The sequence below is a fragment of the Nicotiana sylvestris genome, chromosome 2 (genome assembly GCF_000393655.2).
Source record: "Nicotiana sylvestris chromosome 2, ASM39365v2, whole genome shotgun sequence".
NCBI lineage: Eukaryota > Viridiplantae > Streptophyta > Magnoliopsida > Solanales > Solanaceae > Nicotiana > Nicotiana sylvestris.
In genome coordinates this window covers 16,726,616-16,740,967 of record NC_091058.1, presented here as the reverse complement: position 1 = coordinate 16,740,967, position 14,352 = coordinate 16,726,616, and the positions used below count along the sequence as shown (strand labels likewise).

At 37.0% G+C, this 14,352-nt stretch overlaps 2 protein-coding genes and 1 non-coding gene across 3 annotated transcripts; 2 read left to right on the top strand and 1 right to left on the bottom strand.

Moving 5' to 3' along the window:
* Positions 1-1,207: 1,207 nt before the first annotated feature.
* On the bottom strand, positions 1,208-5,684 carry LOC104230336 (protein DJ-1 homolog D). Its single transcript, XM_009783117.2, has 5 exons — positions 5,516-5,684; positions 5,286-5,402; positions 4,180-4,620; positions 1,867-2,229; positions 1,208-1,531 (listed from the first exon to the last, which is right to left on the bottom strand). Exons 1-5 carry the CDS (start codon positions 5,570-5,572, stop codon positions 1,343-1,345), a joined length of 1,167 nt encoding a protein of 388 aa, XP_009781419.1. The 5' UTR covers positions 5,573-5,684; the 3' UTR covers positions 1,208-1,342.
* A 61-nt stretch (positions 5,685-5,745) lies between these two features.
* Positions 5,746-5,827, top strand: TRNAS-AGA (transfer RNA serine (anticodon AGA)). Its single transcript has one exon. It is a non-coding gene; the product is annotated as a tRNA-Ser (tRNA).
* Positions 5,828-9,682: 3,855 nt separating this feature from the next.
* Positions 9,683-14,141, top strand: LOC104230335 (uncharacterized). Its single transcript, XM_009783115.2, has 8 exons — positions 9,683-10,886; positions 11,654-11,735; positions 12,493-12,589; positions 12,735-12,798; positions 12,888-12,944; positions 13,059-13,096; positions 13,183-13,264; positions 13,817-14,141. The coding sequence occupies exons 1-8, from the start codon at positions 9,795-9,797 to the stop codon at positions 13,904-13,906; spliced, it is 1,602 nt and encodes a 533-aa protein (XP_009781417.1). The 5' UTR covers positions 9,683-9,794; the 3' UTR covers positions 13,907-14,141.
* Positions 14,142-14,352: the final 211 nt, after the last annotated feature.

Genomic DNA, 14,352 nt, shown 5'->3' with positions numbered 1-14,352 from the left:
CGGGATAATGGATGGTAAATCGATTGAGATTTATAATTAACGGTTTAACAGTTTGGGGGCGGATTACTCAATTTTCTTATCGGGTAAACCATTAACCCATTAAATTTTTTTATATTTACACTTTTACCTCTATACATATATAAATTTGTTAGTAAAGTAATCAGAATGGGGCCTGCGCACTTTGGTCTGAAGCAATAGCTAATATTTTAGGGTAAATAATTCTATCAGATGACCTTTGCAACATCATAAATCCTAATATGGCACAGTATAGCAGTCAATTATTTCATCAGCATGACAAAAGCAACTAAATTTTCCTCTTAAGGTCTAGTTGGAAATGAAAAAAGTCCAACCCATTGTTCTTGGTTATAGTGTTTTACTATTTCTTTTTACACTCCAACAGATCAGATAATCAGCCTTGCCCTACCAGGCTATCACCCTAATCTTTTGTCATAGAAGAACGTCTATATATTCCAAATTGTTCCTGCAGTGACTGATAATTTATTACTTTTTTGGCAGTTTGGAATTAATTGTTTAAAATATTTCTGTTTGGTTTAGCAGATAAACCGCCCAATAACCGCCCGATAATCATTAATCCGATATCAATTCATCCGTTGTATTATTGGATGGCTAGTGGATTACTACATTTATAATCCGATAACCGATAAACCGAACTGTTAAGCATAATTATCCGCCCGATCCGCCCGGTAAACACCCCTACATACAACGCATGGACAAAAACTACTCACAGATCGCTCCTCTGCGCAAGGGTAAATACTAAATATGATTTACATTGCCGAAAATTCTAAAAGAAAGTACAACTTTGAACTTAAAAAATGATATTAAAAGGTAGTCAAGAAACAACCACTGCCATTTTATTAAGGTAGGACAGCAGACCATAGAATATAATTTGCTCGGTCTTGCATTATAAAAATTAAGGACGAATATCCAGACTACACTCAAATGCTTTTAAGTGCAAAGCTGCAGGAAATTTCCAATTCCTTCCTTATTGACCAAGGGCAACCAGTCATGGATGATGTTTAAATAGTTATTACCAGCACTTAAATAATATTAAAGCGCTAACATGTTTTTGGAAAAGTTAAAAAGAATTAAAATAAATCCAGAATCTTTATTCTGAAATCAGAAGTGGATTTAACGTGTCACTTTTATCAATACTAGAAGTTCCTTATCGTGTGCGCTTCAAAGCAAATAACCACAAGTAGTTTTATTGGTTATTTTACAGGTAAACATTAAGGTACATCAGAGAAAAAACACTTCTTGTTCTGTTATTATGATACATCTGAACTCACAAAAGATAACAAACTGAACATCTGAAACAAGTAGCTTAAAACTTTACAAGCACTCCAAGCAATGCCATAAACTGAGAAATAAACTCTGGATGACCTGGCCAAGCTGCTCCTGTCACTAAATGTCCGTCGGTAAAGCAACGATCTATTGGTTCTGGTTCTAACCATGTTCCCCCTCCCAGAACAACATTAAGTTTTACAGCAGGGTATGCAGTACACTTCTTCCCCTGTAGTTGTTCAATGAGACATAGATTAGAGTATGCACACGCACGTGAACAACGCATGATTCCATGTTATTTCATTTCTGAAGTACATGGCAGTTAACATTCCCATTGACATGTTCTAATTACTGCTAATGATTATTGAGATCAATATTCTGCATAACATATTATCCTTGAAGTTATTTGCGGATAGCATGTAAAGTTCCTGAAAATCGGTTGATTGCTTTTCTTCTTTTTCCCATTGTTGACTTTGCTGTCTTTGGTAGAAAAGGGGAATAGCTGAAATATCATGCATGCGTCAAGCTGTTTAACTTCAATTCAAATGATGTTAAGAGAGTTACCTTGAGAACACCAGCAGCAGATAGAATCTGTTGCCCGTGGCAGATTGATGCAACTGGTTTTTTGGACTCCATAAATTCCTTTACCAACTTAACAACAGCATCATCCAGGGCAAGATATTCCGGAGCTCGGCCTCCAGGAATTACAAGTCCATCATAGCTTGAAGCGTCCACACTTTCAAAATTGGCATTTAGGGCAAAATCATGACCTGGCTTCTCACTATAAGTCTGGTCACCTTCAAAATCATGCACAGCTGTGGGGCATTTATCACCAGCTTTCTTTTTGGGGCAAACAGCATCAACATGGCATTCAAGAGCTTGGAGGGACTGAAATGGTACCATCACTTCATAGTCTTCCATGAAATCCTACAACCCCAAGAACATAGACACAAGGAAGTACAAATTAGTCGCTAAATAAAAAATCAAATACAAGTCTAACAGCCTTAGACCAGAATAAAAGGAAACTCCAGATATGAAATTGGCACATATCTGTGATATCTGCCAGCTGAATCAAATGGAAAAAGAAAAGCTCCTATCATGTGGTAGTTTCAAGCATTTCGTGGAACAACCTTTCAGGACATCCAATTCCCAGACCACAGACCAATGAGTTCAATTAGATAAAGAAACAGGGAGCATGAAAACATGGTCAGCAAGGTCCGAAAGAGTGACTCCACGGAGATAAGAAGACAGATATCTAGCAGTACATCTAATTCGATTGAGTAACTAGCTTGGAAGAGGAGAACAGGTAAGAGAAGGGGGTTCGTGAACTGAATAATCATTTTTTTTCGTAAACAACTGTATATCCTGTTCATGATGGATCTCCCAACTTTTGGAAGATATTTGCGGTAAAAAAACATCAAGGCGCCAAGAGCCCAGCTTTTAGTAGTCTGCCCTGATTGCATGATTCACAGGGGTGGAAGAGTCAACTTTTCTACTTGGAGAACAAATTTACCAAAATGACACAGTTCATGAGCCAAAAATAAAACCCTTCAACAGAATTACAAGAACTTCTACCTATAACCATACCGAACATCGAGGATAAAGTAGCCAGAAATCACATTCAACACTGTACTCTTTAAAGCAGTAAGACGCCCCTGATGCCATGTCCCTTTAAAATAATGACTTGGTAATCTTATACGATAAGCACTACAAATGGTTAAACATTTGTTTACAAAGGTAAAAGGTGCTCTACGATGTCTTAAGAAGAAAACAATACATTAGGATATGGCAGAAGGAAGAGCTTAACCTAAGATATGTGCGAAGAAAGTTGCTACAAGCTCTCTGGGTGAATATTTTAATTGCAATACTGTGTGTTTTTACAACTAAGAGACGCATGAATTCCTATTATGGATGGTTTATAGTGCTCCGAGAGAACAGAGAGTAAGGAAGGAGAGCCATTTGCCTCTACCTTTGGCAGCCTTCATCTCAATCATAGGTTAATGTGGACCCACAGGGGACGTAAAATAGAACAGTTTTCCTATGGAATTTGATGCGTCGCTTCTGCATATGGGAAGAATTTAGCTAACATTTTTTGCCCCTACTGGTATTTGAACCTAGTCTCACATGGTACATTCCAACTTCAGTGATGACACCCATAGGTGCACCTACTTATCCTCATTCTCACAATTCCTAAATTTTGACTACACCATAATCGTAGAACATTCTACTTTTTGAATTACTCTGACAACTACATGCACCTCTTACAGGCGTAAATCATGAAAAAAATCTTATTCGATCTCTCAGAATCTATGGCAGTCTAAATCTCATCTTCTTCAACAAATCCTCCATGGGACATAGGACATAGGACATAGGAGCACACACTACCAGAACTAAGTAACAGCTTGACAAATAATCAATCCATATAATCAAACTTAAGATGACAGATTGAACTGGAGGCTCTTTCTTATCTACGCAGACATGACATTTCAAACAACACCAGGTGATTATCTGATGCCTTACCAGTATGCGGCAAGCATAAATATGACACAACCAAATCGAATTAAAATAAAGAGAGAATCTTGCTATGGCACACATTGGAAGTTTCATAGAGAGAAAGATTTCTGTCACCTATATACCAACAGAACCAGCTATATTTAGGAGGATTACATATGTATCTGTTCTTCTTTTTGAGAATGACGATCACATATGTTTGTTCTTCTACAACAATTGGGACGAGACGTGGTGTTAAAGCTCTTAAGTTATACCACAATCTTTACAACCATTTCATATACTACCATTTACCAGTAAAATGCAATTCGAAACTAAGCATATCAAATTCTCTCGGCTAAAACAAGATGTTACATGATTATAACTTACCCCACATAGAAATAGGATTCTTTTACCAGAACCAACTATGCTGCCACCAAGTGCCTTGACAAAGAGTCGGATGAATTCAGGATGACCTTCATAAGTAGGTCCAGTGATAAGATTACCGTCGACGGTACATGAGGCCATCGTCTCTGGTTCTTCCCAATGGGCACCAGCAGCAAGAAGTACCGGTTTCACAGCAGGAAAAGCTGTGCACTTTCGACCTCTGACCACATCTGCAGCAGCCAGGATCAATTGTCCATGACAGATAGAGGCAATTGGCTTTTTAGAGTTGGCGAAACTTTTCACCAAGTCCAACACGGATTCATTCATGGCCAGATATTCTGGAGCACGTCCTCCTGGTATAACCAAGCCATCATACTTTGTAGCCTCTATTTCATCAAAGGTTGCGTTAAGAGCAAAGTTGTGTCCCCGGGACTCTGAATATGTCTGAAACAATTCTAAAATTAAATAAAACTTTACGGCCACAAATCTTTTAATACAATCACAATTTCATATTCTATAATAAAACAAATGATGCGTGCTAATGCATAAACACATGTGCACAAGTGGGTTTAGACATATAATTTGATTAAGGAATTGCTAGAAATTGTATAAAAACTACTAGTCCAATTGACCCGGGCTTATATCCAGCCAACTTGTTAGCAACATAAAGTAGGTCCATAGAGAGATCACTCTCCTCTTGCCCTCGGCTGTAAATTATCCTGAGTTTAGGCATACTTAGAGGCACGTCATCAATTGCTTAAAGCTGAAAAAAGGTACTTAAATACCCCAGTATCATAAGCTATATGCCCGTGGGCAATGAAAGCTCCTCTATTTCCTTAAATTCAAACGTCATAATTCATAAAGCAAGACCCTTTTCATTTGGATTGATAGGTATAAACTAATTTAACAGAAAACACAGAGTAAAGCTCAGAACAATGAGAGAACGCAGACACATTTCAGTCTTTAACCACAATCCAATAGCAGTCAATTAGGCACACACAGAAGGATAAGTTCTAATAAGCAACTAAGAGTCCACCCGAAAGTTACCAAATAGACCTACTAGGAAAAAAAAACTATGCAGTAATAGAAAGATAGAGAAAAGGAAGGACCTGGTGACCAGAAAGCTGATGGACAGCAGTACGGCAAACGTCACCGGCTTTCTTTCCAGGACAAACTGCATCAACGGTTACTCCATAGGCTAGCAGAGCTTGAAATGGTACCATCACCTGACCCAATAACAATGAACAGGAAAACCAGTGACACGTTAATCATTCTAAACATATTGTTCTTCGCACAGACTAGGAATCAAGAACTATGAACAAAAAGAAGAAGCAAAAACCTCGTAGTCTTCAACGTAATCTCCACATAGTAAGAGAACCCTTTTCTGATTCGCCATTTTCAATCGGATTAGAGTTGAGGTCTGAGCTGTGTGTGTGTGTGCGAGAATGAAGAAGGTGACAAAAATGTTTCTCTCAGATAGATGGACAGATGTAGAAGGTTCAGCATAATACTAGAAGGATAGAATTTCTTCTGTGATGATGTGAAAACAAGAAATTATAACAACAAAAGGTGGACGTGCCGGAGTGGTTATCGGGCATGACTAGAAATCATGTGGGCTCTGCCCGCGCAGGTTCGAATCCTGCCGTCCACGTCTTTTTCTCATTTTGTTTCTGATGACTGCTAATTCGCTGCTTCTAAAACGGGCCAAATAGCATATAGCTGTATCACCTCTTAATGCTAGAGCAATGAAGTTAGCTATATTTTCAAAATGATTTATCACAAATTAGGCCTCATTTATTTGTCCTTAATGAAAGTCTGAATTAATTGTGTTTATTTTTAAAGTCTGAATCTTAACCATTTAGATCTTAATCATTAAGTGTATTTGTTTTTTTAAAATTCATAACCACTTAGACCTTATTTGTTTGCACTTAATGGAGATCTGAATCTTAATCATTCATATCTCAGACATTCAGTGCATTTATTTTTAAAGTCTGAATCTTAATATTTCAGATCTTAATCATTAAGTGTGTTTGTTTTTTTAATTTCACAATCACTTGTTGGGTCTGAATAGGTCTGTATGATTAAGATCTATTAAGAGACTTAATTTCATTAAGATGCTATCACATATTCATTATTAACTGCTGCATCCGCCTACCATTATCAACTACCACCATGCCACCACCACCACTACTACAACCACGCCACCATCATCCTTAATCATAGCCGCCACCATTATCGACCATCACCACCCACTATCCCCACCACTCTGACCATCGTATATCATTATCACCCACAATCAACACTCATCCACCTCAACTACCACAACTGACCACCTCATTACCATCAACAACCACATTAGGTACTGTCCATCATTATAACCTACCACAACTCACCTACCACCTTCCTCAGTCACAACTACTACCACCACTCGCTATTATTAACTATCACCACCTACCACCACTATCCTCAATCATAATCGCCACCACTACCAATCACTACTAGCTACTAGCATGAACCGCCATCATCAACCAAAACTACCACCAACCACCGCCTTTAGTCGGCATTCACCTGGTAGCCATCTCCACCAACAACTATCGTATTTTAAAAAACTATATATTTTATTTATAGAATATTGGATTAGTTAGTATTTCATTTGAATTTTATGTTTATTAATTTTCAAATAAAGATAATTTTATATATTCAGATGTTAAAAATCAAACAATCTTAATTATTTCTATTTTGATTTTAATACACATCTTAATATATTCAGATGTGTATTCAGATTCAAATGTCTTAATCTTAATACACATCTTGATATTCAGATGTATATTCAGATTCAAAGGTCTTAATCATAAAAAAAACAAATGAGGCCTTAATGTGTCTGAATAGGTCCGTATGATTAAGATCTATAACAAAAACTTAATTGCATCAATATGTTATCATCCACATTCATTACTAATTGCCGCTACCGCCTACCATTATCATCTACTACCACCATCACCACCACCATACTCAATCATAGTCGCCACTACTACTATCACCCACTATCCGCACCAACATCATCCTCAACCATAACCACATACTCACCCACCTCAACTACCACAACCAACCATCTCATCACCATCAATAACCATAGTCGAGATTGTCCACCATTATAAAATACTACCACCCGCCATCACCTTTCTCAATCACAACCACCACCACCACCACTCACAATTATTAACTATCACCATCAACCACCACCATCATTATCACTACCAATTACCACTAGCTACTACCTAGAATCACCACCATTAGATTAATTAGTATTTTATTTAAATTTTGTGTTTATTTTAATTTTTAAATAAAGATAACTTTATATATTCATATGCTAAAAAAACAAACAGTCTTAATCATTTGATATTCAGATCTTAATACACATCTTAATATTCAGATGTGTATTTAGATTCAAATATCTTAATCTTAATACAGATTTTCATATTCAGATATATTTTCAAATTCAGAAGTCTTAATATATATATATATATATATATATATATATATATTAGTCTCTTCTCCAATTTTTTCTAAGGTAGGGATAAGACTTACATACACAATATCCTCCTAATACCTCACTGGGTATGTTGTTATTATAGTCTCTTCTCTAACTTTTTAAATATAATATATTTTTAGCCTACCACTAGCATTATAATAGATTTATTAGTCTACCAAAATTTTTAGAGAAATCTAACCTGTCACAATCTTAGTCTTTTATATCAACTTTCGACCAATTATACCTTGTACATATAAGTGGAGCTCTAATTTTCTATTAATCATGTAAAAGTAAGAATAAAACACTTCGGTATCATTTGGTTCAGTTCAGTATCTCATGGGATTATAATTTTGTATAGCTAATACTACAATTTTGGTATAAATTTTATACCAATATTTGCTAATACCCACAATTAACTACTAAGAAATAACTATAATCTCAAATTTTGTATCAAAATTAATATTTTTATCTCTGTGACCAGACCACCCATCGCATGGGTAAAAAACATCGTGTTACATGTTGACTAGGTCAACACGAATGAAGCTCTCGGAGGCTGTCACGTGTCGTCGATAAGATACAATGTCCCAACTTCAAAGGGTCGACGTCACGAAAAGATAACATGCCGCCGAGAAGGTCGAAGTGACTCGATAGAAGGTGATGACGAGCACTCCTCTTCGGAGAGTAGTAACGGCTAGTTATAGGATTACTATTCCCTAGAGAATATTCTAGTGAATATTCCTCCCACTTGTATTATCTAGTGTTTTGCGGTCCATGTACCTATAGAAGGGGATTTGACACTTTTTGTAAGGAACAATACTTTAACATTCTTTGAAGATTCTCTCTTTATCATATACATACAAAGTTTACCTTTTTATATCTTTATCTATCTTTTCTTCCTTGATCCAAGAAAGATCAGAATATTTAAATGCTATCATTATCCATTATAGTGAGAAGGACTAGTTGAAAATCTCACATTTGTCAGGTGGCTAATAACAACAAGAACGACCCAGTAAAATCTCACGAGTGGGGTCTGGGGAGGGTAGTGTATACGCAGACCTTATCTCTACCTCGAGGGTGTAGAGAGGTTGTATCCGATAGACCCTCTATCTTTTGTTGTATTGCTTCTTTTCATATTCTTTAGTCATTTATTACTCCATAATTGTTCCAACACAGTGTATCTAACGACATACGAGCTATATTCTCTACGAGTATACTAGATCTATCATTTGGATATTAAGATTGACTTAGAATAACCCTTTCACAATAAATCTAATTGTATAACAACCTAGATCTAAATTTTGAGACGTTCACCCCTAACACACTATTTTGTTGAGCTCATCTTTTTTTGTCATGCATCGAAATTTCAAAGTTTAACTATTAGGGGTCATTTGGTAGGATGCATTAGAGAAAATAATGCATGCGTTAACTTTTGGTGTTACTAATTCCTTGTTTGGTATACTTTTCTAACCTATGCATTACAAATGTAAGTATTAATTATACAATCTATTTGGTATTATCCTATGTATAATTAATACATAGAAAACCATGGTATTAGCAGCATCAAGGTTATTAATGCATGCATTAGCATAGTTAAAGACAAAATTGTCTTTAAAATCCCTTAAAGCTAAAGAATATGGAGGCCATTTTTATAAATAACTAATTTTCTTAAAAATTATGCAATATATTTTAATTTTTAATACACCACACCAAATAGCAGATAAGAAATAATTTATGCATAACTAATGTTTACATCACTAACTCATATATTACTAATCCATACACCTTATTGTGCACTATTGTTATACGCCCCACCAAACTTGTAATTAAGAGAGGACGAATCCGTATCATCTAACTACAATCTTTGGTGATTATGACTCAAATCAAGTCCAAGCCATTATAACTAAATGAATGGATTTGGGCAAGAGAGCTTTTAGAGGTGTAGGTATCAAATAGAAAAAAGAAGGGATGCAAAGTGCTAAAACTGAATTAGACGAGGGGGAAAAGCCAAATATGGTTTGTGTGTGAGAAGTTCGGAGAAGCTCTTCTGCTACTGGGAACTGGGTAGCCAAGAGTTTTGCCAGAAGCCATGGAAGCAGCAAAACGCAAGCGAAACTCTGCCGAATACGAAGATGATGAATACGAAACCTTCAGACTGCCGCCGCCATCCTCCGCCGCCACAAACGGCGGCATCGACCTATCACTACTCGAAGCCCTAGAAAAATCTCAACAAAACCCCGTGGAAGCTCTCGATCTCAAGACAGTGAAAAAATTTGTCCTTTCATTCGAACGCCGTCTTAAGGAAAACATTGCTGCCCGTCTCAAGTACCCGGATCAACCCGAGAAGTTCGCGGATTCCGAAGTCGAGCTCCACGAAGAAATCGAAAAGCTTAAAATCGTCGCTGGAGGCCCAGAGTTTTACCCGGAGCTTGTAAGTCTCGGCACCGTTGCTTCAGTCACCAGCCTCCTCAATCACGAAAACACGGATATCGCTATTGACGTTGTCGGCTTATTACAAGACCTAACTGACGAGGATGTTCTCGAGGACAACGACGAGCCGGCGCAAGTGTTAGTTGATGCATTGGTGGAGAACAATGCGTTAGAATTACTCGTTCAGCTTCTAGGAAAATTGTCCGATTCCGATCCCGACGAGTCCGCCGCCATTTACAGTATACTCGCGACTATTGAGAATTTCATTGAAGTGAAAACCTCGGTGGCTGAGCTAGTATGCGAAAGGACGAAGTTAATGAAGTGGTTATTGACAAGGATAAAAGTTAGAGAATTTGATGGAAACAAGCAGTATGCATCGGAGATTTTGGCGATTCTGTTGCAGAGCAGCGCGGGGAATCAGAAGAGATTAGGGCAATTGAACGGTGTGGATGCATTGTTACAAGCTGTGGCAATGTATAAATCAAAGGACCCTAAGTCGCCAGATGAGGAGGAGATGGTGGAGAACTTGTTTGACGCGTTGTGCTGTTTGTTAATGCCGTTGGAGAATAAGGAGAGGTTTGTGAAATCTGAAGGAGTAGAATTGATGATCATTATAATGAATCAGAAGAAAATGTGTTATGGGTCGGCTATAAGGGCTTTAGATTTTGCTATGACTAATTATCCTCCAGCATGTGAGAGGTTTGTGGATGTAATGGGGTTAAAGACTGCTTTTCCAGCTTTCATGGGTAAGGCAAGTCAAGTTCCCTTTTTCTCCAAATTTCATTAGATTTGACATCGTACTAATTTTACGGAGCAGAATGGTATAAGAGGATTCGTATGGTCAACCACAATTGAAATAGGGCTGAGACATAGTTGATTGACTGACTAATATGTTCATTGGCTTAGCTGAACGGTTATGGAGGATTCATAGAGTAGCCCGCAGCTGGTTTAGGATTGAGACATGGTTGCATTTTGATTGATTGGCTAATTTTTTAATTTTCTGATAAAAATGGATATAAAGGATTCATAGTGGATCCCAATCAGTTTGGGACTGAGATATAGTTGGTTGATTGATTAATTTGTTAATTTTCTTAAAGATTGTCTCGTAAAGAACTCTTGTGGTACGATTGAAGATGTTGATGAATGGAGTAGAATATTATTTGTTCTGCTTTATGGATATGGGTTAAAGCAATTCCATGACTAGTTAAGGATATCTTGTTGTTTGTGGTCTTCCACTTATCAAGTTGTTACTAAGCTAATTTCTTTATAAAGATTGTGACCAAGCTTTGGTATTTGTTGCATAACTTTAATTTGATATCATTTTTATTGTAAAATCAGCAGTTTAACTCATGAGATATAGTAAATAAAAACTAACAGAAAAAAGTATCTCAAGTTCTCCTCAAATGGAAGAGTTTCTATTGCTTTATCTCAATGAGCTGTTAGGATGATGTGGTGTTGTTTACCTTGTTCTATCACTGACTCATATGACTTATTATGCTTAAATGTTTTGACTGTCAGATACCTCTGAGCAAAAAGAACAAGAAACGCTACAAAGAAGAACTGGAAGAGCGTCTTGTATCATTAGTTGCTTCCTTATTTGGTAAGAAGGCTAGTTAACTCTGAGAAAGAGAAATATTTTTCTGTTGTTGATATACTGGAAAGTTTGTATGCCTGCAATTGTGGTAAAAGAAGATCATAGGGTTTGATGTATGTTTTATAACTGGTCTAACCAACCCCTCCCCTTGCCCCCCTCCCCCCCCCCCAAAAAAAAAATAAAAAAATAAAAAAAGAAGTAACAATCCAGAGTCGGCCTTTGTGTTTAATGCTACAGTTAAAAGTTTTTGCATATTCATACATACCTAAATGCATATTCTTTTTCTTCACTTTTGTAACTGCATCACAGCATATTCTTTTTGCTGGATACTCTTATAAAACCTTATTACATCTAAAAAAATACATATCTAAACGGATATTTACTTTCTTCTAGATGATTCAAGAATAAAAGGCGGAATAGGCGAGAGAGGACGTCAACTTTTTGTGTTTTTCTCTTTATATGGAGAGAAAAAAAGAAGAAATAATTGAAAAGACTGGCAGGAAAGGGTAGGGGGATGGAACATTAGTTTAAGTGATGCATCTCTAACCTGTATGGAATGGAGGTACCATCATCTCTTGTTTTCTCTTTCATAAGAATTAGCGTCTCTGCTGGGTCTTCTTAGGGGGCGGGGAGAAAAAGAGAAAACGTTACCTTATATTTGGTTGTGACTGCATTTTCTTTATAAGAATAAGTTTAATAATAAGGAGGAATCTCCCGTATACCTTGGATATGACTGCATTAATTTCAGTTTTTTCTGTTACAGGAGGAATCTTGAGAGGTTCTAGAAGGGATAGATTGTTAAGTAAGTTTGTGGAGAACGAGTGCGAAAAAATTGACAGGCTTATGGAACTCTACATGAGGTGATTGTTCATGCAACATATATATCTAGTACCCTGCTCTATTTCCTTCTGCTGTGCGAGAAACAGTGGTTCTCTTGAGGCTGATAGTTCTATTTCATTACTTTGTGCTGGTTTTCAATTCTTTTCGTCGTTGGAACTTTTGCAGATATTCCAATAGAGTGAAACTTGAGGCTGAACGGTTTGACCAGCTAGAACTTGATGATTTTGAGGTCCGTTTACTTCTTAGTCTTTGCTCATCATTATGTCTTTCTCTAAAGCATTTTATTTTATATTGCCATTATATTAATCATGTTTGTAGATGGATGAAGATGAGAAGTACAATAGGAAGTTAGGAGCTGGACTTTACACTCTTCAGGTCAAAAATTTTGTGGCATCTTTATTTTTGTACCTATCATCTCTTCTACGGCACATTACCACCTCAGATCTTTGGCATTCTTATCGTCCTTCCTTTTTCTCCCTGATCCTGCAGTTGATAGCTGTTATCCTGGGTCATCTTTGGACCTCTGAGTAAGTTTTGGCACCTGACATACTTTTCCCTTCTGATGTTGGGATATATCTAAGATCCTCCTGCTTGATTGTTCTTTTTAATGCAGGCATCCTCGTATCAGAGCAAGGATTGAACTTTTGCTAAAGCAACAAAAGCTGACTAAGCAAGACGTAAAAGATATACTTCAGGTTTTTGCTCATGGCGTCCTTTTTTCCTGTGTCATTCCCTCCTTTTCATTTGCTTATGTTTGCTTTAAGGTAGTTATATTATACCTTGTTCCTGGATTCTTCTGCTTATCCAAAAAAACAAAGTGAAAATTCTTGGATACTTCTGGAGACAAGGTTAACTCGCGAGAGCTATACCTTAGGACTTATAGCCCATTAGTGCAAACTCCAATTTTAATACCAGGTTATTCGGAGCGCATTGGTATTTCGATCTCTCACGCTGGATTTTGTTCAACAAGTGACCATTGTTTCTTTCATGCTTGGATTATTGGACTACAACTTTGGTGTTGTGGTGTGAACTTGTGAAGATAGATCTGGAAGGAAGAACTCCTTAATGACTTCCCTTGTCCATCTTCATGAATAATCTCTCCTTAATGAAATTCATACAGATTTTTATGTGAAGCTGTTTTCCTTCCTATATGTAGTTCACTTTTTCATCGTCAGGCCTAGTCTTTCCCTTATTCTGAAGATACTCTAAAGTCTGATCTGATATTGAAGTTTATACTTGCGATGTAGGAATATCATGACAACATAGGAGATCTGGAAGGGCCAGAAGAGAAGGAAAGGGCACAATCCAAGATTCAAAGGTTCATCTTGGCCTTTTGACCCATGATATGGTTCAACAGTCAGAGCACAAGTTTTATCCTTAGAATGCTGTGTTGACTCTGGCTATTTGAAATGCGCATTGAGATTTTATATGCTCAGTTGTCTACAGTTGGCCACATCACTGTATTCGTTCATGTAATGTGTAAGAGCTCAGAGCTGTCATCAGTTATTGAGGGTTAACATTTTTGGCTTAATTTGTTCGTATTGAATGGAAGTGTAATTTGCAATACTTCAATTAGTCGTTTTACCTACTGTAAGTGTAGTGCTTTGTGGAGCTTGTTAGTAGTTGTTGAGAGCTTTCACCATCCCAAAATTGTTACTTCCATGTTCCAAGTGCCGATGGATAAGCTATTTGCTTAACAATCAAAAAGCAGCTTCTCTTTAGAAAATGCCGTCAGATTTTCAGAAACTGTATTTTGGACGAGGTGAATGAGCTTTTGCGAAGT